This window comes from Panthera onca, chromosome F1, assembly GCF_046562875.1.
Source record: "Panthera onca isolate mPanOnc1 chromosome F1, mPanOnc1 haplotype 2, whole genome shotgun sequence".
NCBI classification, from domain to species: Eukaryota; Metazoa; Chordata; class Mammalia; order Carnivora; family Felidae; genus Panthera; species Panthera onca.
Window position 1 is genome coordinate 14,999,767 of NC_138355.1, and position 25,388 is coordinate 15,025,154.

At 45.7% G+C, this 25,388-nt stretch overlaps 1 protein-coding gene across 2 annotated transcripts; it reads right to left on the reverse strand.

The window, feature by feature from the left end:
• Positions 1–425: 425 nt before the first annotated feature.
• SLC19A2 (solute carrier family 19 member 2) lies at positions 426–23,903 on the reverse strand. 2 transcript variants are annotated; one of them, XM_060643448.3, is made up of 6 exons: positions 23,335–23,903; positions 16,692–17,279; positions 6,806–7,028; positions 5,093–5,285; positions 4,619–4,760; positions 426–2,380 (listed from the first exon to the last, which is right to left on the reverse strand). In XM_060643448.3, the coding sequence occupies exons 1-6, from the start codon at positions 23,530–23,532 to the stop codon at positions 2,252–2,254; spliced, it is 1,473 nt and encodes a 490-aa protein (XP_060499431.1). In that variant the 5' UTR covers positions 23,533–23,903; the 3' UTR covers positions 426–2,251. The 2 variants fall into 2 exon arrangements, with proteins under 2 accessions (XP_060499431.1, XP_060499432.1); XM_060643449.3 differs by lacking the exon at positions 23,335–23,903 and adding an exon at positions 21,489–22,099.
• Positions 23,904–25,388: the final 1,485 nt, after the last annotated feature.

A 25,388-nucleotide genomic window follows, 5' to 3' on the forward strand; every position in this document is an offset into this window, starting at 1 on the left:
GTCAGAATATTTGGGGCTGGAACAAAGAGGCTAGGAAGTTGCAAACTACCATGGCACCTTCCGCCCTTGATTTGACTGAATTTCCTTTATTTTTAAAATTCAGTTAACGTTGAAGGGAATGTGAGTCTTTTTGGTTTCTCAAAGGACGAGTGCTTTAAAAAGAGAGATGAGAGGTGCCAAGAGGAAGACCGAGAAAAACAAACAGTGCAGTGTGGTGCTAGAAATAACAGGGAAAATGACAGAAATAAGGGGGAGGAGTCAAGGTAAGGATCACAAAGCAGTGGGAGGAATGAACAGGATAACAAGGTTAAATACCAAGGCCAGGTGAGGGAAGGCTTATAATGAAAAGGTTTCAATACGTAAACCAAAGCTCCCACTGAAGCAAACAAATACATTTAAAATAATCTGACTAAAAAAGAGAACACAGGATGTAAAATATTTATTTAATAAAAATAATTTCATAATTTATACAGAGTTGGATAAAATGTACAGATTTTTTTTTCACTTCTCTGCAAAACTGCACACAGCACAACTTGCAAACTGGTCTGGGCGTTCTATAAATATGGCCAGGAGACGACCTTGTTATTGTCTTCGATAAGTCAAGGCTCCAGCTGCACACCACAAACTTTGAATTGAATTCTAGGGAAATGTTGCTTTGGTAACATGAGTGATGTGATTGTACCATCATTTTATTAAAAAAACATTAAATAAAATCCCTTGAACATCACTTTTCTACTTGTTTCTGAGTGAACAATTCCCTACGCAGCAAAGCCAAAGATAAGGTATAAAATTAGAGGCTGTACTTTCGTAACATCGCTTCCCCTTCCCTTAGTGTTCTTTTCCTTCCCTTGATCAGAAGGGAAGGTGAATGGCAAATGACCTATACTCATCTGCATTTACTTCTGGAATTGCCGCTTACACTAAACAAATATGTCAATTCCGGCATCTTGAAACTAGTAGTCACACTGTGTACCTGTGTTATTCTAAATAAATTAACCTAGGTTTTTTTTCAAGGTAAGGCAACAAAGTTGGCTTTCAAATAGCTATCATGACTCACATACACTAGCAGCCACTTGGTAGACTAATTACAGAATTAAATATACACACAACATTTTTTCCAAGTACCCTGGAAATGGAACCACTAGCAATTATTATTTTAAGCAGATATTCCAAGATGATCCGCCCTTCGAAACAAAGGCAGATTTAATGTACAAAATGCAGGAATCAGGTCTATCCTAGTTCCTGTCCCATTGAAATAATCAAAAAGAGTCTCAGTTTTTGAAAAGGCCTCGTAATAATCCAACAAATCTAACTCCTAATGACATCTTGATCTTGGATAAGAAGGACAAAGCATATAAAAACTATAAATAGGGATGAAGATATTAAAAAAAAAAAAAAAGACTTCTCATTTTATTCTGGAAATAAAAGGGAGTACAAATACAAAATGAGCTGGTTGGGCTAGTGGTATCTTTAGCTCATAGATGATCTTCTCCTTATAGGATTAATAGTCCTTCATACTCAAGGCTAAGAGATAGGCAAACAGAACTTAAGTTTTCTGATTAGGTGTCTTCATTTCGATTTATCAGCAGGCCTCAAAAGTTGCCTTATTTTCTAACTAAAAGAGCTTCTCTGGGAAGCATATGAATAACGCAAGAGTGTACTTCTAAAGACAATCTACACAAATACAAAATTGTCAAGATGGAAACCGAGAACATTCGTACAACAAGTGCTTTAAAAATAACTAAAACTTCGAAATGACACACGTTCCCAATAGGACAGAACACCAAACCAGAGCAAATATTGCCGGTGATTAAAAACAACTTTCATGTGTAGAAACACAAATGCACATGAGTAACAAAGAGATACGAGTGTGAAGTCGAACAGACACAGATGCTGTTGGAACATAGTATCCTGTGGCCCGCAGAGCCCCGGTCCCGAACCAGGCCTCTGAGACACCAGACTCACCGTCAAGTACAAATGCCACGTGTTGCTTGAGTGCTCTTGAGTACCCGGCTTTCAAAATCAAGTTCACTTCTGTTATCAGAAGACAGTAATCCTTCAATTAGCTTCCATAAATAATCCGCCAGATAAACTTCACCTCTGACTCCCCTAAACAGGATTTCTAGGAGCACAAGGTAGAGTCAATTGGCTGCTCTGAAGCCTTAAAAAGCACGTTCACAAACACGTCTACATACTAAAAAATTAAATATGTCCAGGCACAGTTGCTGTGCAGAGTCTGCTAAGCAGTGTGTTACAAAGTGGTTACTCGAGAACTCGATTCCGCGTCTTCTTGCTTTCTGCATTTCTTCATGATACTAACTGAACCACTGGCCAGGAAAACCACAGCGATGAGTGCAAAATAACCGGCGTAGATCAGGAACTAAAAGGGGTAGGGAAAAGAAGTAATTTAGAGAATTATCGATTACAAGAGGAGACATTGTACTGGATATAGGTGAACACCTCCTATGATTAAAGGTATATTCAGGGTCTCTATAAACCTTCAAAAAACACCGTGTGCTCACACGATGTGCCCGGCACGGGCAGCGCAAGGGGCAGCACAGCGTGGTCGTACTGAAGCCTGACCGCCTCGGCGCACATCTGGACTCCATCCCCGGCGAGCCGGGTGACTCTGACCGAAATACTTCATCTCTGAGCCTGGGTTTCGTTTACAAAACGGGAAGTCACAATATCGCCCATTTTTTACTGGGTCACTGGGAAGGGATGAAATCATGTGTGTTTATCCACACAACGCTAAAGCTGATAATACTACTGCTTTTATTTTTGTTGCTGTTGTTATAATTGAAACTGCTTTTATTTTTGTTGCTGTTGTTACCATTGCATCACGGTCTCTTCCCTCAAGCTGATAGGTTAAAGTACGACCACCAGGCCAAATTCTGAAGATAAAGAACTTCTATTCCTCCCCAGAGGAGGGCAGTAGAGAGTCTACTGTATTCCGCCATAGGATGACTTTTTGTAAGAATCTTCTCTAGGCCAGTATTTTAAGGTGACTATATAGTTAACCAACATCTTCATCATCACCTTCTGAAAATAACTCACGACGTACTTAGAAACTGGCTCGGTTGTGCGGTAAGAGTGTCACTCTTTACAATTTGGATACATTTTCCTACAGGAAACCTGTTAATTAATCATGGCCGAATTCCGGCACAGCCTGCAAAATTCTGTAATTCCGTATTTTTAAACCCGCCGCTTCTACAGCAGGATGACAAGCACTTGGCTTCTCTCCCACCCTCCATTCCAAATCTGAGCGCCTAACCCTTGAGAAGTCCTCTCAAGCTTTTCACTGCTGGTAGTGACTGGGAAACAGAAAGCAATGCGCTCCCGCTCTACTCCCCCCACTCCCCGCCCACCTTTCTGAGGCACCACCATCCAGGGAGAGATAATTAGGCCTTGAAGCTGGTTTAAATCCTAGCTTTGCCACATTACTACTGACCACGTGACCTTAAACAACACTGAACGTTACTTAACATCTCTCAGACTCGTTCTCTCGATGTCCAATCCTGCCTGCAGCTCTGTAAAATTCTATAGAGTGCCTGGCACACAGGAAGCACTTAGTGCACATTACCAACTGTGATTATGATTTCTCTTTTAGATTTTTCAGTACAAAGTTCATTACTGCTAACGTGCTGGGTCTCTGTATCGAAAGAAAACTAGTATCTTAAGTGTGGAGGGAATAATGGAGAAGGAATCATTTGGGCTGGGCTGGGGGTGGGGGTGGGGTAGGCACTTTTTGATTCAGTTACCCATTCTGCCAAAGTACAGAGCAAGCCCCACCTACTAACTCACAATGCATGAAGGCACACACGACACACGGTTCCAGAATGAATAAGAGTGTCCACGCTGGCTTTGGGCGTTTGTGCAGGTGTTTTCTCAATGGGTCATATGTTAAGAATCTTACTGCTGTTCATCAGAAGTCATTACCTTGCTATTTGGGCGGGCGGCATTTTTAATAAAGAAGGGAGGAGGCTTCAGAAGGGTGAGTCGAAGCAGGGCATCTCACACACAGGAGCTAGTATTCCACGTACAGAATTAAAAATGGAGGGAAATGGGGGCGCTTGGGTGGCTCAGTCAGTTGAGCGTCTGACTTTGGCTCAGGTCATGATCTCGCAGTTCGTGGGTTCAGGCCCTGTGTCGAGCTCTGTGCTGACAGCTCAGAGCCTGGAGCCTGCTTCGGATTCTGTGTCTCCTCCTCTCTCTGCCCCTTCCCCACTCATGCTCTGTCTCTCTCTGTCTCTCAAAAATGAATAAATGTTAAAAAAAAAAATTAAAAAAAAAAAAAGGAGGGAAATGATGGACGAGACAGCGGAAAAGCTCGGCCTGGAGGGCGGGCACCAACATTACTTCTCGCCTCCGTCAGGCTCTCGAGTGACGCTCAAAAACGTTCTAGGTCCTCGCCAAAAAGATGACGGTCCCACCATCCTCCAGGGAGAAAAGAACGCAGGACGGGGGTTGGCCAAAGGAAGGAGGGAACACTCCTACTTTTTATTTTATATCTGTCTGTACTGTTTGAACGGGCTCGCAGTAGGCATGCTCGACTTGGTCACTCTGATCACCTGCCGTTATGACTGGAACACCTTGCGTGTCGAAACACAACTCTTACCTGGGTGGTAATTTCTAAGCCGAGGCCGCTGGCATCCACCACGATGAGAGTAAGCAGAGTCTGCAGGACCAGCGCAATGAAGGTATTGACACCAAACACTAAGGCGTAGCGCTCCATGCTGAGGTTGGCAGCGATCTGAAAACTTCAAACAAAACAAAACACAAAAGGATGAGTACACAGGAATTACTCCCCAGGTAGTTACGACTTTTGCTTCAGTTATGAAGAGCAGCCCCTTCTTTCTGCTGCTGGGCAATTCCCTTCCCAACCAAGTGAAAGGCACTTTGTTGCCAAATGCTGTAAATCTCATGCAGGCATCTGAACAGAGCGGGACTACGGGACCAAGGACGTAAATGAACCTCGCCCTCGAGGCTCCCTCGGGAGGAGAACCTATGCTTTTTCATGGGTTTGTGAAGAGACCAAGAAGTTTATCCTGTCACAGCTTTTCCTAGCGCTTCCCTGAGTCAGAACACCTACGTTGCTATAGTGATGAGTAACATGTAGATGATCCTGAAGACGACGTAGGACGTGTAGCACACCCAGATGTTCTGCACGGTATCCATGATGTAGACCGCGGCGGCGATGAGCAGAGAAAACAGAGACAGCATCATCTCCCCCCAGGTGGACCAGGATATTTTTATGTAGCCGACTACAAACACGGCAACAGCACCTACAAAATGCAGAGAGAAAAGCTCTCTAGTTATTTTGCTCCACAAACGCAATTTCAATCAACTAAAAATTCAGCTTGGGTTATTACATTTTAAAATCTCGTAACTTACAAATAGGGTAGCTCAAGATTACGGAGGGCCTGGAAAGGCAGAGAATTTGGGACTTGACGGAATAAGTAACTTGGAGCCAGTGAGAGACCACGAAGAGACCGAATGACAGCAGCTGGCGAGGAGACGGGAGGACGCAGACCCAGGGGTGCCGCCAAGGAACGGGGTGCTAAGGCGGGCGCAGAGGCAGGAGTCAAAGAGAGCCGCTGCTTCCGGCCTGACCACACGACACGGCGGGAGGGATCGTCTCTCCTCCTGCCTGAGCAGCAGTCCAGAGCATGGCAAAAGGGCATCTCCTCTCTTTGGGAAAACGATGACGCTGGTAACCATAGCTAAGATGTGCAGAGTGCCTTCTAAGTGCCAGACACAGTCAGAAGTGTTTACAGAAAGCACGGAATGCTGTCTAAAAACCTTATGAGGGGGCGCACCTGGGTGGCTCAGTAGATTAAGCGTCCAGACTCTTGATTTCAGGTCATGATCTCACGGTTCGTGAGTTCAAGCCCCGCACTGGGCTCTGTGCTGACAGCGCGGAGCCTGCTTGGGATTCTCTCTTGCCTTTTTTTTTTTTTTTTTTTTTTACGTTTATTTATTTTTGAGAGACGAGAGAGACACACACGGCACGAGAAGGGGAGACACAGAATCCGAAGCAGGCTCCAGGCCCCGAACTGTCAGCACAGAGCCTACGTGGGGCTCCAACTCACGAGCTGCAACATCGTGGCCTGAGCCGAAGTCGGATGATGCTCGGCCGACTGAGCCACCCGGGTGCCCCTCTCTCTCGCCTTCTGTCTCTCAAAGTAAATAAATAAACATTAAAAAAAAAAAAAAAAAAAGAACCGTATGAGATAGGCCAACAAATTAGAACAGGACAACAGAATATAATGGTCAAGGACACAGGCTCTGAGTTCAAATCTTACCCCGACTAGGTACCATCTGTACTGTCTCGGGCGAGTTATTAACCTATCAGTCTGGGTTTCCTGAACCGTAAGATGGGGATACTAACTGCAACTGTCTCAGGAATTTTGTGAGGACTGAGTTAATATACCTAAAGTCCTTAGGACAGCATTTGGTACATATTACCACTCAACGTGTGCTAGTTATTGTCACAGACTTGTATCACGCCACTCCCAAGCGTCACATCAAGTGACGGAAGCACCCAAAACACCCGGAGATGGCACAAACCCGCATAGGACAATTCTGCAAACCAGTATGCTGGGTTTCCCGACAGGGTATAAAGTTTGTGAATCACGGCCACCCACAACTGGAGCACTGCTGAATTTCTCCCTAAATCAGAAAGCCAGAGCTCAAAACAAATAAACCAGGCCTTGGGGGTCACCTCCAGTTCCCGAGGGGAGAGAAAAATCAGATCGTGGCGGACTTGACCTCCGGGGGGAGTGTGCCGCCCCACACCGCTTACCCAGGAGGGTGGACACGGCCTCCACGCCGCCGTTGTAGATGGCAGCATCGCGAGAGGGCATCACCGTCTCCCACAGGCCCTGTGCGTAGTTCACGACCTGGAAGTAGCCGCAGGTGGACAGGGCCCACCACACAGACCAGCAGAGCAGAGGCCGGGAGGAGTAGCACATCAGGAAGTCATCCCACAGGACCTTCAGCACGAGGAGCCGCTCCGGCGTGGGTTCCTTCACAGCAAACGGAGAGAAAGGTGCAAATACTGTGAAGGCGACTACAGAAAGCAACTGTATAGACCCGGTTTTCTATTTGTCTTTTTCCTTGTGAAAGGCAACCGCTTATTTATTTTTATGCATCTAAATGTTTTTTTCATGTTTATTTACTTTGGAGAGGGAGAGAGAGAGAGAGAGAGACAGAGCATGAGCAGGGGAGGGGCAGAGAGAGAGAGGGAGAGACAGAATCCAAAGCAGGCTCCAGGCTCTGAGCTGTCAGCACAGAGCCCGACGGTGGGGCTTGAACCCATGAACTGTGAGATCATGACCTGAGTCGAAGTTGGACACTCAACCGACTAAGCCACCCAGGTGCCCCTATTTTTATGTATATAAATGGCATATATACAGGCCTACCTCATTTTATGGTGCTACACTTCACTACACTTTGCAAATTTGTGTGTTTAACAAATGGAAGGTTTGTGGCAACCCTGTGTGGAGCCAGCCTGTCAGAGCCAGGTTTCTTCTAGTATCTGTCACTTCATGTCTCTGCGTCACATTTTGGGAATTCTCATGAGATTTCAAACTTTCTCATTACTATTGCATTTTTTTTAAAGAATTTTTTAACGTTTATTTATCTTTGAGAGAGACAGAGAGACAGCGCAAGCGGGGGAGGGGCAGAGAGAGGGAGACACAGAATCGGAAGTAGGCTCCAGGCTCTGGGCTGTCAGCACTGAGCCCGACGCGGGGCTCAAACTCACAACCTGCGAGATCACGACCTGAGCCGAAGTCCGACGCTCAACCGACTGAGCCACCCAGGCGCCCCTCATTACTATTACATTTTTTATGGTGACCTGTGAAGTTACTACTGTTGTTGTTCTGGGGAGCCATGAAGCGTACCCACAGAAGACGGCCAACTTAATCAGGGCAAGTCGCGTGCGTTCTGACTGCTCCACCGACTGGCTAGTCTCCCTCCTCTTCCCCCTTTCCTGGGACACAACGATATTGAGATGAGGCCAAGGAATAAGCCTACAGTGGCCACGAAGGGTTCAAGGGAAAGGAAAAGGCGTACGTCTGTCACTTTAAATCAAAAGCTAGAAATGGTTAAGCTCAGTGAGGAAGGCAAGCCGAGAGCCTGGACGGGCAGAAAGCTAGGCCTCTTGTGCCCGACAGTAGCCAGTTTGTGAATGCAAGGGAAAAGTTCTTGGAGATCAAAAGTGCTACTACAGGAAACACGCAATTGACAAGAAAGTGAAATGGCCTCATCACTGACATGGAGAAAGTTTCAGTGGCCTGGATAGAAGCTCCAACAGCCACAGTGTTGCCCCTAAGCCAAAGCCAAAGCCCAACCCGGAGCAAGGCCCTCGCGATCTCTTCAATTCTGTGAAGGTTCAGGGAGCTGGAGAGGCCGCAGAAGAAAAGCGTGAAGCCAGCAGAGGCTGGCTCGCGTGGGTCAAGGAAAGAAGCCGTCTCCACCACGTACAATGCAAGGTGGGGCGGCAGGTGCTGGCGGACAAGTCGCAGCTGGCAAAAAGATCGCAATGTGCTGAAAGCCCAGAGGGCGGTTAGCAGTTTTTAGCAAAGTATTTTTACACTAAAGTGCATGCATTGTTTGTTTGTTTGTTTTCAGACGTACTGCCATTGCACACTGACAGTATAATGTAAACACAACTTGTAGGTGCACTGGGAAATCCAAACATTCATTTGACTGGCTTTATTCCAATGTTTGCTTTATTGCGGTGGTCGGGACAGGACATGCGAAATCTCTGAGGTGTGTGTGTGTGTGTGTGTGTGTGTGTGTGTGTGCACGTTTGCGTATATATATAGTACGACTTTTTCTTTTAGTGCTTTATGAACAGTAGCATAGCTGCATGTAATCAACCCAGCAACGATGTACTGTTTACCAAGTGAAGGTAGAAAGATGGCCAAAGACTGCATGTTTCAGCCAAAGCGAGATGCCACCTCACATCTCCCCACACGGTGGCAAGTGACGTTCAGAATAAGCAACCGTTAGTAACCTTATTAAATCACTGGTCAGTTAGGGTTTGTCAGTGAGAACTTCCTATCCTTAAAACTGACCGATTCACTGTAGAGCAATGGTTGAGACAGAAACCTTAGGAAAAACCAGACCCAAATATTACCAGCAGTTCTCTACCTAGAGGGTAGTAAGGTGATTAGTGATTTTAATATTCTTTCCTACGCTTTTTATATTTTATATCACCCAATGCTGGTACAATGGGAAATACTACCACTATAATGAAGTAATAAAGCCACCGCGTTTGGGGCGAACCGAGGCATTACCAAGCTATGTGCCATCCCCACACCGTGCCACAAAGACAACGTGAAATCCCAGACACCCCAGGAGAAGTCTCTAACTCCTATCTAAGGTCTAATTTATCCAAGTATGCCCTACTTCCTGAGCGATGGGAACTTACACTTTTGTGGCTAACACGGGAAGGGAAGAGGAGAGAACCCAAATGGAGCAAAGGGGACCTCATCGTGAAGCAGCACATAAGCGCCAGGATGCGTGACAGGAGCCACGTGCCAGATCTGTAAATACATCGGTGGCAGCCGCACAATTCAACCTGCTCTTGCTGGTTGGAGGCCACGTGTCTTGAGGGGCACGAGGACCTTTAGTTGTAAACAGAATACCCTGTTTTCTCAGCCCCGTTGGGCAGAGGGAGACTCATCTGTAGCCAAAAACAATGGCTGGGGTGGAAATTTTCGAGCGCATTTGCTTCTTTTATTAAGTGCTTTTGAAGGACACAGTCCCGATACTAACTCTTGCTACAAACAGCAAACGTATTTTCCTGATGACAAGAGGACTATCATTGTTTCCTCTGCTGGTGATGTTCCAATATCCAAAACATAGTAAAAACGTACGGAGTGAGCCTTAACTGATGGGAATAACATACATCTGTTATTAAGAAACAAGACAAGAAACAAAACAAAGTAAAATCTGTATCAAGGAAGAATTGGTGTTCGAGATAGACTTTGGGAGACAGATGTGAATAGAGAAATAATGAAGAACATTCTAGGCAAAGGAAGCAACAAAAGCACGGGAGAAGATGCCGTTGTAGTATATTTGCAATTTAGCAACAGTAAAGTTCTTGCCACACATCAAAAGCTTCTAGGACACTCTCTCTCCTGCTCTGGCCCGTTGTGCACTTATTTTGCTCCAAGAATAGTCATTCTTGGGGTGCCTGGGTGGCTCAGTCGGTTGAACGGCCGACTTCGGCTCAGGTCATGATCTCGCGGTCCGTGAGTTCGAGCCCCGCGTCGGGCTCTGTGCTGACAGCTCGGAGCCTGGAGCCTGTTGCAGATTCTGTGTCTCCCTCTCTCTGACCCTCCCCTGTTCAGGCTCTGTCTCTCCCTGTCTCAAAAATAAATAAAACGTTAAAAAAAAAAAAAAATTTAAGAATAGTCATTCTTGCCTTGGCCTGGTAGGCTCACAGAGCCTTAGTTCCTAAACCTGAAGTTAGGGCGTTAACAACCTGCTAACAGTTGGCTTAGAGGCCTGTCTTTGGCTATTCTTTTTCAGGGGGAGATGACACCTGAAGTTCAAGGGCATTAAGCTGTAACAGGGAGGGGGTGCAGCCATGTACACACTCTCTCCCCTCCATCCCAACTCAGACATACCCATTGGCAGGGGTCTCACTGGAGACATCCAGAGGGAACGGTTTGCGACCACAAGGGAAAAAGGGAGGGTCGAAAGGCAGACTATGTCCTTCACACAAGTTTCTACACAACAGTTGTGGCTTTGTGCTCAGAGCCAGCCTGGGGGGAGACTACCAGCCCAACACAAACCTCCCACCAGTCACTTGCACCATTATGGTTCCATTTCTTTGGATTCCGAAAGAAAGCTATTTTGCATGAAAAGACATCGGAAAGCAAGTATTATATAACACTGAGTAAAAAAAAAAACAAAACAAACAAACAAACAAAAAAAACCATCAAGTTACAAAACTACATGTAGATTATAATTTCATTTACTATAAAATGTATACCTATGAATACATACACATGTGTATATGGAAAGAGATGTTTAGGAAGAAGGTCACTAAACTATTAAGAGTGGTAATCTTTGGGAGCAGCAGTTCAGAGGATTCTGAATTCTTTTTATGTAGTTTTCTGTTTTGTTTCATTAAAAAAATGAAGGAGTCTTTTTTATAAAATCAGTAAAAATTTTTTTCCTATTCAGATGATATATCTATTAGCTGTATATTGTGTGTGTGTGTCATTCATATATATATATATATATATATATATATATATATATATGAATATAGCGATTCCTGAAATTAAGTAAATAAAGGCCATTTCTCCCTGAAATGCTAGGAAAATCTCAGTGGAATGAGAACCAAGCAATATTCCATAGTTGGGCCTACTCACACCACCCCTAGGCTCAGCTCACTTGTTTATCAAAATGGGCACGTGGTTTCAGATTTCACTCAAAAAAAGGGGTTCTGATGCTGTCTTAAAAACAAAATAACAAAACTTGGAGTTATTTCTCTACCAAGGAATAGGGGTCTCTATTATAGAGGATTTTGAAGTCAACTAGATCTGGGTTTATTTTACTGAGAGAGACAGAGAGCACGCGTGAGAAAGAGAGAGCAAGCAAGCACGCAGGGGCAGAGAGAGAGGAAGAGAGAGAATCCCAACCAGGCTCAGCTCAGCGCAGAGCCCGACGTGGGACTCGAACCCACGAACCGCGAGTTCATTACCTGAGCCAAAATTGGCGCTTAACCGACTGAGCCATCCAGGTGCCCTGATCTGGGTTTATTGTGACAGTGCTGTTTTCTAGGTGCCTTTGGGTGAGTTATCTGACATACGCTTCAGTTCCCTCAACTGTAACATGGGGACAGTGACACCTACAACACAGTCTTAGTAAGAATTAAACGAGCTCATGAACCCAAGATTCTTAGCACACTGTCCCACAGTGTTAAGTGGGAGTACAGTCCCACTGTACTTAGCACAGCACCCAGGTTAAAATGAATGAGAGCTGAGACGATAATGATGAAGCGCGACAGAAACACACCTGCCTGCCTGCAGATGGAACCAATTTCTAAGCCTTAGGCTTTTTGCTACAAAACGGAAATGAATGTTTACTTCGACAGGCTATTGGAAGAACTAAATGAGGACTGCGCGGTATGCAGCAAGTGCTCAATACATGCTCCTTTCCTCTGTACTCTATCATGACTCACTTATGCAACCAACAAATATTGACGAGGGCCCATACTGCGCGTTTGGCAATGTTCTAGATCCTGGGAATACAGCAGAAAAGTCCCTGTCCTCCTTCAACTGACATTTTGGTAAGAAGGACAGACGATAAACACACAGACAAGACAGCTGACAGTAAGAATGATACCATGAAGAGAATAAACAGGGTAATGGACTGGCAAGTAGTGATTAAAGCTGACTTCTGAATTGATACCTGAGTTGACATAAAGGAACCAGCCATGAAGATGAGAATGAAGGGCAGTCCTGCCTGAGAACTTCCGGATCCAAGTTCTAAAGTGGGAATAAGTGCTGTGTTTCAGGTCAGTGCCATGCGGCGCACAGGGTGAAATAAGGTCAGAGAGGTTAGCAAAGGGTCAGATTGTATGAGGTCCCATAGTCCGTAATGAGAATTTTCGAATTTATTCTATATACAATAGGAACACATATGGGGGAGAGGGGAGATAGGGTTTAATGCCTAAACTGTGAAGATTTAAGTCAAGGGCTGATGACTGAAATTAAACCACTTCTATGATAGTATGTGTTCCTTACCTATCAGAAGAAAGAAAGTGCCTTCAGATCAATCAGTTCATAAAACTCAGTATTCTAGAGCTAAGGAAAGTTTAGTGACCATCTGGTTTAACATTCTACACTTAAGAGTAGCCTCGGGGCGGGGGGGGGGGGGGGGGGCCTGGGTGGCTCAGTCGGTTAAGCGTCTGACTTCAGCTCAGGTCATGATCTCAGGGTTTGTTATTTCGAGCCCCGCATCAGCACAGAGCCTGCTTCGGATCCTCTGTCTCCCCCCACCTCTCTCTCTCTCAAAAAAAAAGAGTGGCCTCGGTTAAAGAATTAGTGGTATGGAATCACTACCAGATTCTAGTGACATCTTTCATAAGGTTAAGACCAGAGGTAACCTGGTCATTCCCTCATTTACATTGTGGCATTTAATACTTGAAATAACCCGGTGAGGGAGACAAATGAGGAAATTAAGTCTCAAAGAATTAAGAAACGTGCCCAAGATTACCCTGCTGGCGAGTACGAGAGCCCAGGTTTCAACTTCCCTTCCTTCGAAATCCACTATAGTGTGCTGCTGGAAATGATCTTACTTGCATACAAAGTAGAAACACTAATTTTGCTACAGTCAGTGTTCTATAAAGCTCAAACACACACATACGCCAAGAATGCGAATGCTTACTAACAGCCAAGGGCATCTGTCTACCAATAAAAGTATAGGTATGTTAACAGGTGTCACTTATTAGGTATTCATTACGTGTCATGGCCCGTGCTAAAGAAGCGGCTTAATTTACATCATTTCTAGCGAATGAGCAATTTAAAATAAAGCAAATCCAACTACAAGCCAAGCACAGAAGGAATCCCGTTTCCTATTTAGGAAAGAAAATCACCAGCTCTGCTGTAATGTCAACACGCTGGGCCCCACGGCAACAGGCTCATTCTGAAAAGGACTCACAAACACCTTAAGGTAACTCGCGGACAAGGGCTATCGCTCTGACTCCTACTTCATCTTCCCTTTCCAGAAGATCAAGATCAAACCACCCACCCGTCTACCTACCCCTTTTTTTACTGTATTTACTACAGTTATGATTTATGGTTCAGTTATGGGCTTTGTCAACTTCAAATGGCACTATGATCCCCGACAGCCATGTTCTGACTCTCCTTCAGGCTCGTGAAAGAGAAACAGCATCGTCTGGGCCCCGAACAGCTGTCCGGCAGTCACGACTGCCTGTTACGGGGTCAGCAGCGGAAGCAAGGATATCATGGAACTGACCTGAGTCTAACTTTTACCACACTGTAGCCAACACGATGGTTCTCACCATGCTGTCACCCCAGGGAAAGACTTCATGAAGTACAGATCAAGGGGGGTCTCCTATATGCTCTTTAGTTATGTTTCGCAGTATATCAGCGCAGTTCTGCATAAGTCACTAATCTCTGTTCCCAATCCTTATCTCTAAAATGAGAGGGTTGATGAGATCTAAAGTCCCTTGTCACTGTAAGATGCTCTGATGGTCCTGCGACCTGTGGGTAGAATCACTTCTAACTCTAGAATTTCATAATTCTTCAGCATGTCAAGTACTGACATCTTGCGTATAAACAACAAACATCAAGTTGGTCTTGGTCTAGGACAGAGTGTTTTGTAAGTGGTAGGTTCCAGCTCATTAACAGGTAATAAAGTCAATCTAGTGGGCAGTGATCTGCATGATAAAAAAAATAAACTGAATGGAACGTACCAGAATCAAGTGTTGTAAAACCTCTGCTTCAGTTATATCTAAAATATATACACACCTATGAATGGTACTGGTTCCTATGTAAAATGTGTTTCTTTCTTACTATGTTTCTTACTCTTTCTTACTATGTTCAAAATGGTTTAAAACTTACTGGTCTATAAAAATCTTTAGAACTATGACCAATGTTAATATTTAAGATATATATGTATACAGGTATCATAAGTATGTATATGGATACTAATTTCCACTAAAGCCATTTCACATCTTTGAAACAATTAGCAAAGGATCTTTATTCTTTTTTTTTCTACTACACGAGATCTACAGCTTTCTACTTTTTTGTACTCCAGATGATTCTAACTCTTTCCCTCCTCTATCAGCCCTGGGTTGACTTGCCAACATGAAGAAACTGGCAATTCATTCCTACTTAATCCCTGGTCTTTTGACTGATGCTGCTCACAGGTGCCCCAGTAACCCAAGTTTCACAGCGAGTGTCACCTAAGCTCAAGCTCTTTGGGATGAATAAACCTACGTTTCAACCGGTAACCACAAGTGAATGGTGGCGGTAGGCAGAAGAGACGTAATTAGATGCCACATTGAAACAATCTGAGTTAACTCCAGGGGAGGAGCCAAAGACTTTCCTCCTGTAGGCTCTCTCCTCTCCTTCAGCCTATAAGGCCCCAGGAGCATGGTTTTAGGACTGATAGAGCCCACCTGCAAAGTGAGAATTTTAACAGGCTTGTTTCCAAACATGTCCCATGAAAACTGAGACCAATTCGGTATGGTTGGAATGAACCTTGCCCCTCACAGCTTACAACCCGTTGGAAAGATAAGAAGCTATAAAGAAGGGTGAGTGATTAGGGGAAGCAATTAACCTTCCCGGCTAGCCAGAGCAGATGGACGGATTATTCAGATGCCATACCTCTCTCTTCTAAGAGACAATTTCATAGCCACACTTTTAATTAATATGTATTCCGTCACCCATCTTAGATTTTCCTCTTGTGATTATCTTCTCTGTGGTATTCCTTACTACCCCATTCTGGTGAAATGTCATTTGAAAATGAATTATCAGGGGGTGCCTGGGTGGCTTAGTTGGTTAAGAATCCGACTTCGGCTCAGGTCATGATCTCGTGGTTTTTGAGTTCAAGCCCCACATCAGGCTCTGTGCTGCTTGGGATTCTGTCTCCCTCTCTCTCTGCCCCACCCAACCCCCCCACCAAAATAAATAACGTAAAAAAATAAATAAATAAATGAATAATTAAAAAAAAAGAAAATGAATATCAAACATCGCTTCCAGCACAGAAGAGGAAGAAAACTTTCTAAACTTAAATACTTTAGGTGTCAATTCAGAAACTGGAAGATGTTCATCATTTATTGGAATCATTTCAACTATTTATGCAGTAAAAATTTCAGAGGGCTTTCTTTGTATAGCCAGTACCAGGGATAGAAAGATGAGGAAGAGACAACTCCTGCTGTGGCTTGTTTTTTTTGTTTTTGTTTAATTAAAAAAATTTTTTTTTTTAATCTTTTTATTTATTTTTGAGAGAGATACAGTGTGTGAGTAGGGGAGGAGCAGAGAGAGAGGGAGACACAGAATCCGAAGCAGGCTCCAGGCTCTGAGCTGTCAGCACAGAGCCCGACGTGGGGCCCAAACCCATGAACTGTAAGATCATGACCTGAGCCAAAGTCAGATGCTCAACCGACTGAGCCACCCAGGCGCCCCATTTTTTTTTTAATTTTTTAAAAAATGTTTATTTATACTTGAGAGAGAGAGAGAGAGAGAGAGAGAGAGAGAGAGAAATGGACAGAATCCGAAGCAGGCTCTAGGCTCTGAGCTGTCAACACAGAGCCCAATGCAGGGCTCAAACTCTCGAAGGGTGAGATCATGACCTGAGCCGAATTAAGACGCTTAACCGACTGAGCCCCGCCCCCCCTTCCCCAGGTGCACCTGCTATGGCTTCGTAAGACCTCTCTGACACAAGCAGTATGATGTGATGCTGGTCTGACTTTGGAGGTTATTCACCTCAGGACAGAATGTATTGGCCATCCCTAATATAAATCTGCCCTCTCTTTAATCAATAAATGAATGAACCAGTGAACCAACCCAGGATAAAAAACTGAGTCAAGATGAATACAAGGGCTAGCAAGAGGGGTTTTCCTGTCTGTTTTGTCATCGTTGCTCTAACAGCCAGAGCAGCCGCCGCAAGGCACGTAAGGCCACACTTACCGGCTCCTCCGTATTTAGAGGCATTTTTGACTCCGGGTCCTCCCACCCTGGAAGGTGGTTTGCAGCCGTGGTGTTGGTTACAAAGCCGCCATTCTGTGCCTTGATGCCATTCGTTCTCTGGCAAGTGGAAGGAACGTGGTGAAAGAACAGGCTCTTCTGTGGCATGGGCAGAAACCAGGCCACGGCAAAAGCCACCGAAACACAGGTAAGAGAGATGACATTCAGGCTGAACAGGGACCAGCCTGCCACGGAGACGAGGATCTGCCCGAGGACGGAGCCCACCGTAAAGCCCACCAAGGTGGCACTCCGACAGTAACTCGTGACCTTCTGGTACATGGTCAGGTCTACCACACTGTAGATGTAAGAGTAATAGGCGATTTCAGTGGCTGTGGCGATGCCATAGAAGAACTCCAAGAACTGAATGGCCAGCAGTCCCTGGGCGTACAGCAGCATGAACCACGTGACAATAAGGCTGAGTCCCTGCAGCAGAATAACGGGTTTGTACCGGAGGTAGTCTGTGGCAAGGAACACAGGAAACAGCAGCACCAGGTACGAGTAAGTCCATACTGGGTAAATTTCATTGAAGACCTGATAAAAAGAGAAAATTAAAAACCTATTAGCGAGATCAACGGAACGGGAATATTCGTAACCATTTATTCTCATAAAACAACCTACCAACACCTCTGATAAATCCTTACTGACCGAAGGAATCTCGACAGCAATTCTGATAACTGGAATATACTTCCCTGTTTCTGCCCCATCATTTTTCTTTTTTTAAAGTTTATTTATTTATTTTGAGAGAGAGAGAGAGAGAGTGTGTGCAGGCACGTGCGCGTGCATGAGTGTGAGGAGGGGAGGCGTGGAGAGACAGAATCCCAAGCAGGCTCCACTCGGTCAGTGCAGAGCCTGAGGCAAGGCTCAAACTCATAGACCGGGAGATTGTGACCTGAGCCAACACCAAGGGTCGGATGCTTAATGCTTAACGGAGTTGAGCCACCCAGGCACCCAACCCGTGATCTTTTTCTGAAAATCCTCCCCAGTCATCAAGGCCTAGTTCAAAGCCTTCCTCATCCTGGAAGACTTTGCTGGAGCAGGTAATATATGTACTGTAACATTCAGAGCTCTCCATACTGCTTTGTACGTGTTGTCTCCCCAATTACCGCAGAGCACTGGTTCCTAACCGTGGCTGCACATCTCCCGTGGAGCTTTAAAAAATATGGATGCCCAGCCAAAGGCAAGTCTTTACGACCTCCCAGGAGATTTTATCTGAGCCAGAGCTGAGGACCACTGCCTTAAAAGGGTGGACTCTTCAAGGGTTGACCTGCCACGGCCTTCCAGTTAGCCTGCTGTGTAGATACGTGGCTCAATAACTGTGTTGGAAATGGATAAATGTTTGGGAATGATCATCAATTCTTACTTCTACCCACAGAATAGGGAGCCTTGATCCCACTGTTTGATTAGGTTTCTCTGATTTTCAGTTTAATTTCTTTGGGGGAACAGGTCAAGAGGATAAGTCTGTCCTACAGTCTTGACAGAATAATTATCCGTGGATGACAGGCTTATAGGCAGCTTTGATGTCTTTCTTTTTGCTTGCCTGAAATATGAAAAAAAAAAAAAAAATAGAAGTTTTTGTTTTCTTTTTAATGTATTTTTAAAGTTGGGATAAAGTAGAGGTATCTTTACAATAAGCGTTCTACCATAAAGACCCCGCTGGAATTTCACTCCCATCGTTTGCTGTGTGATTACAGGCAAGGCTTTTTTTTTTTTTTTTTTTTTTTTTTTTTAGTTCCCTTTAGCCTTAGTCTCCATTATCAGTAAAAGAAGGGTAAGCCCTGGGGCGCCTGGGTGGCTCTCTACTCAGATCACGATCTCATTGTTCCTGGGTTCGAGGCCAGCATCGGGCTCTGTGCTGACAGCTCAGAGCCTGGAGCCTGCTTGGGATTCTGTGTCTCCCCCTCTCTCGCTCTGTCTCTCAAAAATAAACATTAAAAAAAAAAAAAATTTAAGAAGGGTAAGCCCTGCAACCACAGGGTTGTCTGCTGCAAGGACTAAGTGAGAGAATACATGTAAATCATTCATTCCACTTTATTTACAGGTCTCAAGCCTTGAGGACTGAAGCTGAAGCAGACCCTTTGGGACAACATAACTAGGTAAATCAACTGAACTGTCATCCCCACCCTTGCAGCATCAATCACCGTAGGAGACTTTCCCCTCTCTTACGCCTACCCCAGGGTCTAGCAAGGTCCTAGTGTGGATACAGGGGAGCCAGTTTCTCAAATGACCATTTCAAAGTCTGGGTCGGTGGCCCCAATTTTTAAGTGCTTTCTGAAAGGCAGGCTTTGCTCAACCAACTGAGCCACCCCGGTGCCCCTCATCCTTTCAAATATCAACCTAAAGTGCTTATATGTGTGGGTCGAATCCACTCCTAACGCGAAACCACGGTTAAGATAAAGATGAGGAAGGGGCGCCTGGGTGGCTTGGTCGGTTAAGCTTCCGACTTCGGCTTAGGTCATGATCTCACGGTCCGTGAGTTCGAGCTGCGCGTCGGGCTCTGGGCTGATGGCTCAGAGCCTGGAGCCTGTTTCAGATCCTGTGTCTCCCTCTCTCTCTGACCCTCCCCTGTTCATGCCCCGTCTCTGTCTCAAAAATAAATAAACGTTAAAAAAAAAAAAAAAAAAAGATAAAGATGAGGAAAAGTAACACTGCCAAACCTGTAAGGCCGCGTAGTAATGAAATTAAAGGCAAATGGGGTGAGGTGTGACGGTGGGGGAAGGGATGGGTTCTTGTTTACTCATTCTAAATACAAGACCGATTTCATCTCCAGTGAAAGAGATCAGCCCAGGATGAATGAATGTCCCTCTCACAGTGTTATCAGCATCATAATAGCAACGTCCGCTGACGGGCACACACTGCGACACCTGCCTTACCTACATTGTGTCCTTGAATCCAAACAGCCAGCCTAAGTGGTAAATGCTTTTATTATCTCTATTTTACAACTGAGGAAACTGGGCCTTACAGGAAGGTTAAGTCAATTATCCAAAGTTAGCACAGCTAGTAAGTAATCGGTAGAGGGAGGATCAGAACCTGGCTATTCTGAATCTACCAGACTGAAAAGCCTCATCTCTTCAACTGGAAACCTGTTACTGATCATGGACTACGTTCCAGGGTTACGTCTATGGCCTGCGCCTTTTTCAACCGGTATGGAGGCGCTTTTATAGGGCATTCACAAAGACATAATGACCACACAATCACCAGAGCTTAGCCACTGGGTCTCCAAAAGATCCTTTCTCTTTCAATGTTGCCACCGACAAACTGTGACACCGGAAAATGTTTCTTCGATGGGTACTTTTAATCTTGAAGGGAAACTTCCTCCGCGCAAAAATGTACACATTACAGACTCTTATTGTCCATACCCTAGACAATACCTTCTTATCTCGGGTAAAATCTGTCATGTGAGCAAAGGGAACTGATTTTTATCGTCAGGTGCCTGCCCCCAGTCTTTGGATCAGAGTTTGCTTGCGTTTTCTTTCTGAGATACGGAAAGTTAAGAGAGAACAGATGTTCATCTTAAGCTCTAATTCGATTTAGACTTTATTTTAGAATCAGGTTTCAAGTAAACAAGTAGCTAATAAGCTCTTCTTTACACAACACTTCAAGGTGTATGGATATAAAATAAAACATAAAAAATATAAAATAAAATAAAATAAAATAACATAAAACTTCTGTTCTGAACCTAATTAGGATATATATTCATACATCATTGTAAGAGAGCTAGGAAATACGGACCTTGAAGGAAAAGAAAGGTAGAGGCTAACAGAAAGAGATCAGCAGGTAGGTAGGGGAAGCTTATTCCAAGGAGAGATCACAACTTTGAGCACAGGCTAGTAGATGAGAGACTGGATATACTGGATTTTGGACTAGAAGATTAATGTGGACAGAGCTTGGGCACATGGAAGAAGGCAAGAAGAAAGACGTAGCAGAGGCTAAGGCTGTCAAGGAGGTAAGAGCCAAATTCTGTAAGACTCTGAATACCAGACAGAATAGGTAGAATGTTAAAAAAAAAAAAAAAAAAAAATCAAAGAAAGGTGGTGAATGTCGAATCATATGCTAAAAAAGATGAAAGAATAAAACAGTGCTGGTGACATGGAACTATTTTATTAAAAGACTGGCTTTCAACTATTAGAACAGAGTCCATTTTTAACCTGTTTAAAACTTATAAAGCGGTACCTAAAACGGGTTAACATTATTCCTGAAATCTAAGAGGAAAATCCTTCATGCATGCAAAGATAGAGGAAATTCTGTCCTTCGTCTCCTTCCTTTGCTTTTGGACTTGGTTAACCATAGCTCCATTTAAGATGATCTAAGTTGGCCCTTCTGAAGTCTTCTGGGGTAAATACAAACTTCAGAACATCACTGACCATGGCCTGACATTCACTGTGCCTAAAAGTCATGTAACATTTTTCATTTAACCGCGCACTGGTGAAAGCAAGCATTAAGTCAGGAAGGAGAACAAGTTGTCTATTTATTTCAGTTCTTAGATATTCCAAAAACCCAGGGTCCTGGAGAGGGTGACCGGAGCCATACTGTGCACCAACAACAGAATCAGCCCAGGTCCAAGGTACTCACGAACAAATGACACTCCTTTCTAGACCACCAGATTTCTCTTCAAACTCTGCCCTCCTCCTCCTCCAATTTGCAGGCACAGGAATGTGCTAGGTGTTTGTTACATAATCAGCAAACATTTACGGGCCCTAGCACCCCTGTCCGGCCCCAATGCCAGTGAACATATTCTCTCACCCCAGAAGGCTCTGAGTAGACAGGGCACATGATGACACATGACATAACTCTCGGCCCAGGGCAAATGCAAAACAGATCAGCTTTCAAATATCAACACAGAGAGCATGTTTCTTCTCCCCATGTGGCCCTCAGTCCAGCAAGGTGAACAGACTGTGCATATCACATGGCAGTTCACATGAAATTTTCATTATTCGCAGCTCAGGAAGTATCATTTCTGCTTCAGAGTCAGTGGTAGTTCTGGGTCTCCAGAATCATCCTCTCTCATTTACTGCAGTCATTTTCTCCTTGTAAAATTATTCTGTTCACAATGTTAAAATGTTAACGATGTTAAACTTCAAATAGGGAATGAACAGCTGTCACAGTCCTTCGTGGAGTGGTCCAAAAGACTGAGAAACAGAAGAGGTGAAGTTGGGTAAAAGTCAGTGATACTTGCTGAAGGTAAGACAATATGAGAAATTCAAATGAAACCCTCAATCCAGGATCCAACACCGACTTTCAATTCCCTGCTAAGCGTCCTTGAAAACGGAAAGGCAAAGCCAACAACAAACTGGACTGTGAATAATTATATCCTGCTCTGGCCTGTTATGCAGGGACGGTGAGTTGCTACTCAAAAGAGGTGATTACTAACCACAGGAAGAAGAGTAAACTTTAAATGGAAGAAGTATTTCACAGCAACTAGGGCAGGGAGGGGAAGGAAGGAAAAGCAGGCATAGGAAAAATAATAAATACTTACTAATAAATGCCCACTCATCTTTCACCCTTTGTAGTGTTCTAGAAAAGAATACCAGGCTTCAGCTTTCAGGCTTGTGGTTGAAAAGCAAAACTAACATCTGTGAACCAACAATTCACCATGCAGGACAAACTGTAATTAAATGCCAATTACGTGACACCATCTCAGTATCTGCTTTTATCCCAGGAGGTAGGATTTGGGGGCTGGGGGGCAGCATGTCCCTGGACAACGTCTCGCCTAAATAAAAATCAAAACAAATTAAGGGGACGGATAGTTGTTTGTCGTTCTGCCCTTATTCGAGCACATCCAAAAAGCCTCACCTAATTAAAAGTCAAAACAAATTAAGGTGATGGATTTTTGTTTGCTGTCCTGCCCTTATTTGAGCACGTCCATCCAGTCAAAGGTAAACAAAGTAAGGTATGGGGAGGAGGAGGGTGCGGCTAGGAGAGGGAAGATCCATTCCGAAAGCAGGGGTTACTCCGCACCTGGTTCCCTACTTTCTTCTTTTTTAAAAACAAAGTTTGAGAGCGCGCGCGCCACGTGAGCAGGGGAGGGGCAGAGATGGAGAATCCCAAGCAGGCTCCCGCCTTCAGGGCAGAGCCCCTGCACGGGGCTGATCCCGCAAACACGAGATCGTGATCGCAGCCGAAATCAAGAGTCTGAGGCTTACCGACGGAGCCTCTCAGGCACCCCATGGTTCCCTACTTTTCATCATTTACTAAACCTTTGTCCAAAGTACAACTGGCGGTTTCCACTGTTTTATCCGAGTACCCCGCAGCGCCCCCTCCCGCCCCCAGCAGGAACTGCTGGACCAATCTGAGCGGAGAGGAGCTGAACCACACAGAGCAGCGTGAGGAGCACGCCGCCGGCCGCACGCGCGTGCTGGGGCTCCCCACCCCGACACGAGCCATGCCCCACAAATCCAACAGACGCCAGAAAAACGGCATGGAGTAGCGCAGCGCCGGCCCCGAGCCTCCTGCCAGCTGCGGAAGGGCAAGCAACCCCTGCCCAGAAAGCCTCCGGGGAGCGAGAGCCGTTCCACTCGCTCTTTTCCTGAGCCGCCTCCCGAGCGCCGGCGGTCGGCCGCGCCGGCCCCCAGCCCGCCGCCGCGCCTACCTCCCTCTCCGTCAGGTTCTTGTCCGGCCCCAGCAGGTAAGGGGTCAGGAAGGGCTCGGACGGCCTGAGGCTGGCGAAGAAGCCGTAGGCGCACAGCAGCGCGGTGGGCAAGAACCAGCACTCGCGGGGCACGCGGGCCGTACGCAGGAGCGCGGTGGCCGCCGCCGCCCGTCGGGACACCGGGCCGGGCACATCCATTCGCGGTGCGGAGGGCGGGGACGCGGCCCGGCCCCTAGCTGTTCCCTTTCCGACGCCCGCCGCGGTGATGCTCGGGCGCTGCCCCCGCGCGGGCACCTGGACCCGCCAGCGGCGCCCCTCGCCCTTGGCGGCGGAGCCAGGTCGCGCTCGCCGAACCGCGGCCTCCGCGGGCAGCACTCCAGTCCTCCGCGGCTGCGGACGCCTCACATGTTAGCACCGGAGCCCCAAAGCGAGACCCGCCCCCGGGTCCGCCCCCCGCCGCCACCGCCCCCGGGCTCGGAGCCAATCGCGGCGGATGCCTGGAATTGGACTCTTCTCCCATTGGTGGTCGGCCCAGCAGAGGAGAATCCGCGCGGGCTGAGCGCGAGTCCGCTGACGTCCCCCGACCTACCCTGCTAGTGCGGAAAGTCATGGAGGACTACCACTGGGGAAGCGTGCTCCTGGAGCCGGTGCGCGGCAGTCAGGCCGAGAGTAATCGGGACACGCTCGCGGGCGGCCTGGGGTTCCTCCCCGTGGGCCTAATCCCCACGGAACGGAACGCGCTCCTCCACACACTCACTCTCTCCGGTTCTTAGTCACAGTCCCTCTGGACGCGCGTTTATTCAGACTCTCCTCACCGGAGACTCGGCCAAGATTTAACCTTGGCGCGGGGTGGGAGGGTATGCCAAACCTTTCCGCCTGCAGCTTTCGTGTTTTAAATTGCATTCGTCTGCCACAGACCCTAGGAGCCCGGGATCTGAGCACTCGGGGCGTTTACCAAGACACCGAACGGAAGAAAGCGGGTGGAACATTTAGACGAGGAACGAGCAAGTCCCTTAATAGAAGGACCGTAATGGAGTCCTGATGAAAGGGCTTTAGCTTTATCTCGGTCCTCTTTGGAAGCAGGATACAAAGAAAGCAAACGGATCCGTATTGATAGCCTGTGTTTTAAAAGGAAAGTGGGAAATCCTGAGTCACTAAAGCAATCAAGAAATATCGATCTCTTTATTAAAAACAAAGAGTCTTGGCATAATTTTCAAGGGCAAAGCATGACAAGAATACCCGGTGCTTTCTCTCATCTCTCTCTGAGCCTCTTTTCTGCTTGGCTCAGTCTGATTGTCTCCCGATAACTTCCACCGCAGACTGAGCTGCACCATTTAAAGCATTCTTTTCCTGTGTGGTATTTGCAAAGTAGCAGACCCTGCCAGAAGCTCACAGAGCGCATTTTTGAACTCTCTATTTTGCTTTAATACATGTTACTACACATGGAGCTCAATTTCCTCCCGTGACAGCAAAGAACACTTTTTGCAACGAGATACATCAGCCACAAAAATCAGTGGGGGATGGGATGACCTAACAGGAAAGGGAAAGATTTGTTTTTAAGGCTGCACAAGTGAATACACCAAAATATGTGAGTTGATTAATCGGAAGAAATGCAGTTGGTGGTATTTACATCTGTCAGTGAGCCTCAAAGTGTGATCCAAAAAGCCCTGGGAGTCCTTGGAACCTGTCAGAGTTCCAGAAGGTCAAACTTACTTTCATAATAATACTAAGATTTTATTTCCTTTTCCACTCTAGAGGCTACCTGATATGCGATGAATCATCACTCCAAAAGCTAAGAGCATGGGTGCTTGTACCGTTTTGTGTTTATTAAACTTTCCAGATTTAATTTCTGATCTGGAAACTAGCAATAGGAATAAGCCACAAAAACAAGAAGTCTTTAGTTTAGGGTCCTCGATAACAGGAATCTTGAGACCAAAAAGTGAGAACATCTGATTCTCTATAACACGATTATCGAGTCCCCTAGACTCCAGCCATGGTATTTACCTCTCATCATGACTCCAGAGAGAACACCTCTGTCCTCTTGGCAATTGCTT

Excerpts from the sequence above, each read along its gene's own strand:
- SLC19A2 (XM_060643448.3), bottom strand. The coding sequence starts at position 23,532 with ATGGATGTGCCCGGCCCGGTGTCCCGACGGGCGGCGGCGGCCACCGCG. Across the intron at positions 7,029-16,691 it reads CTCTAAATACGGAGGAGCCG|GAACCCACGCCGGAGCGGCT; the intron begins GTAAGTGTGGCC and ends TTTGCTGTGAAG. Across the intron at positions 5,286-6,805 it reads GGCCGTGTCCACCCTCCTGG|GTGCTGTTGCCGTGTTTGTA; the intron begins GTAAGCGGTGTG and ends TGCATTTTGTAG.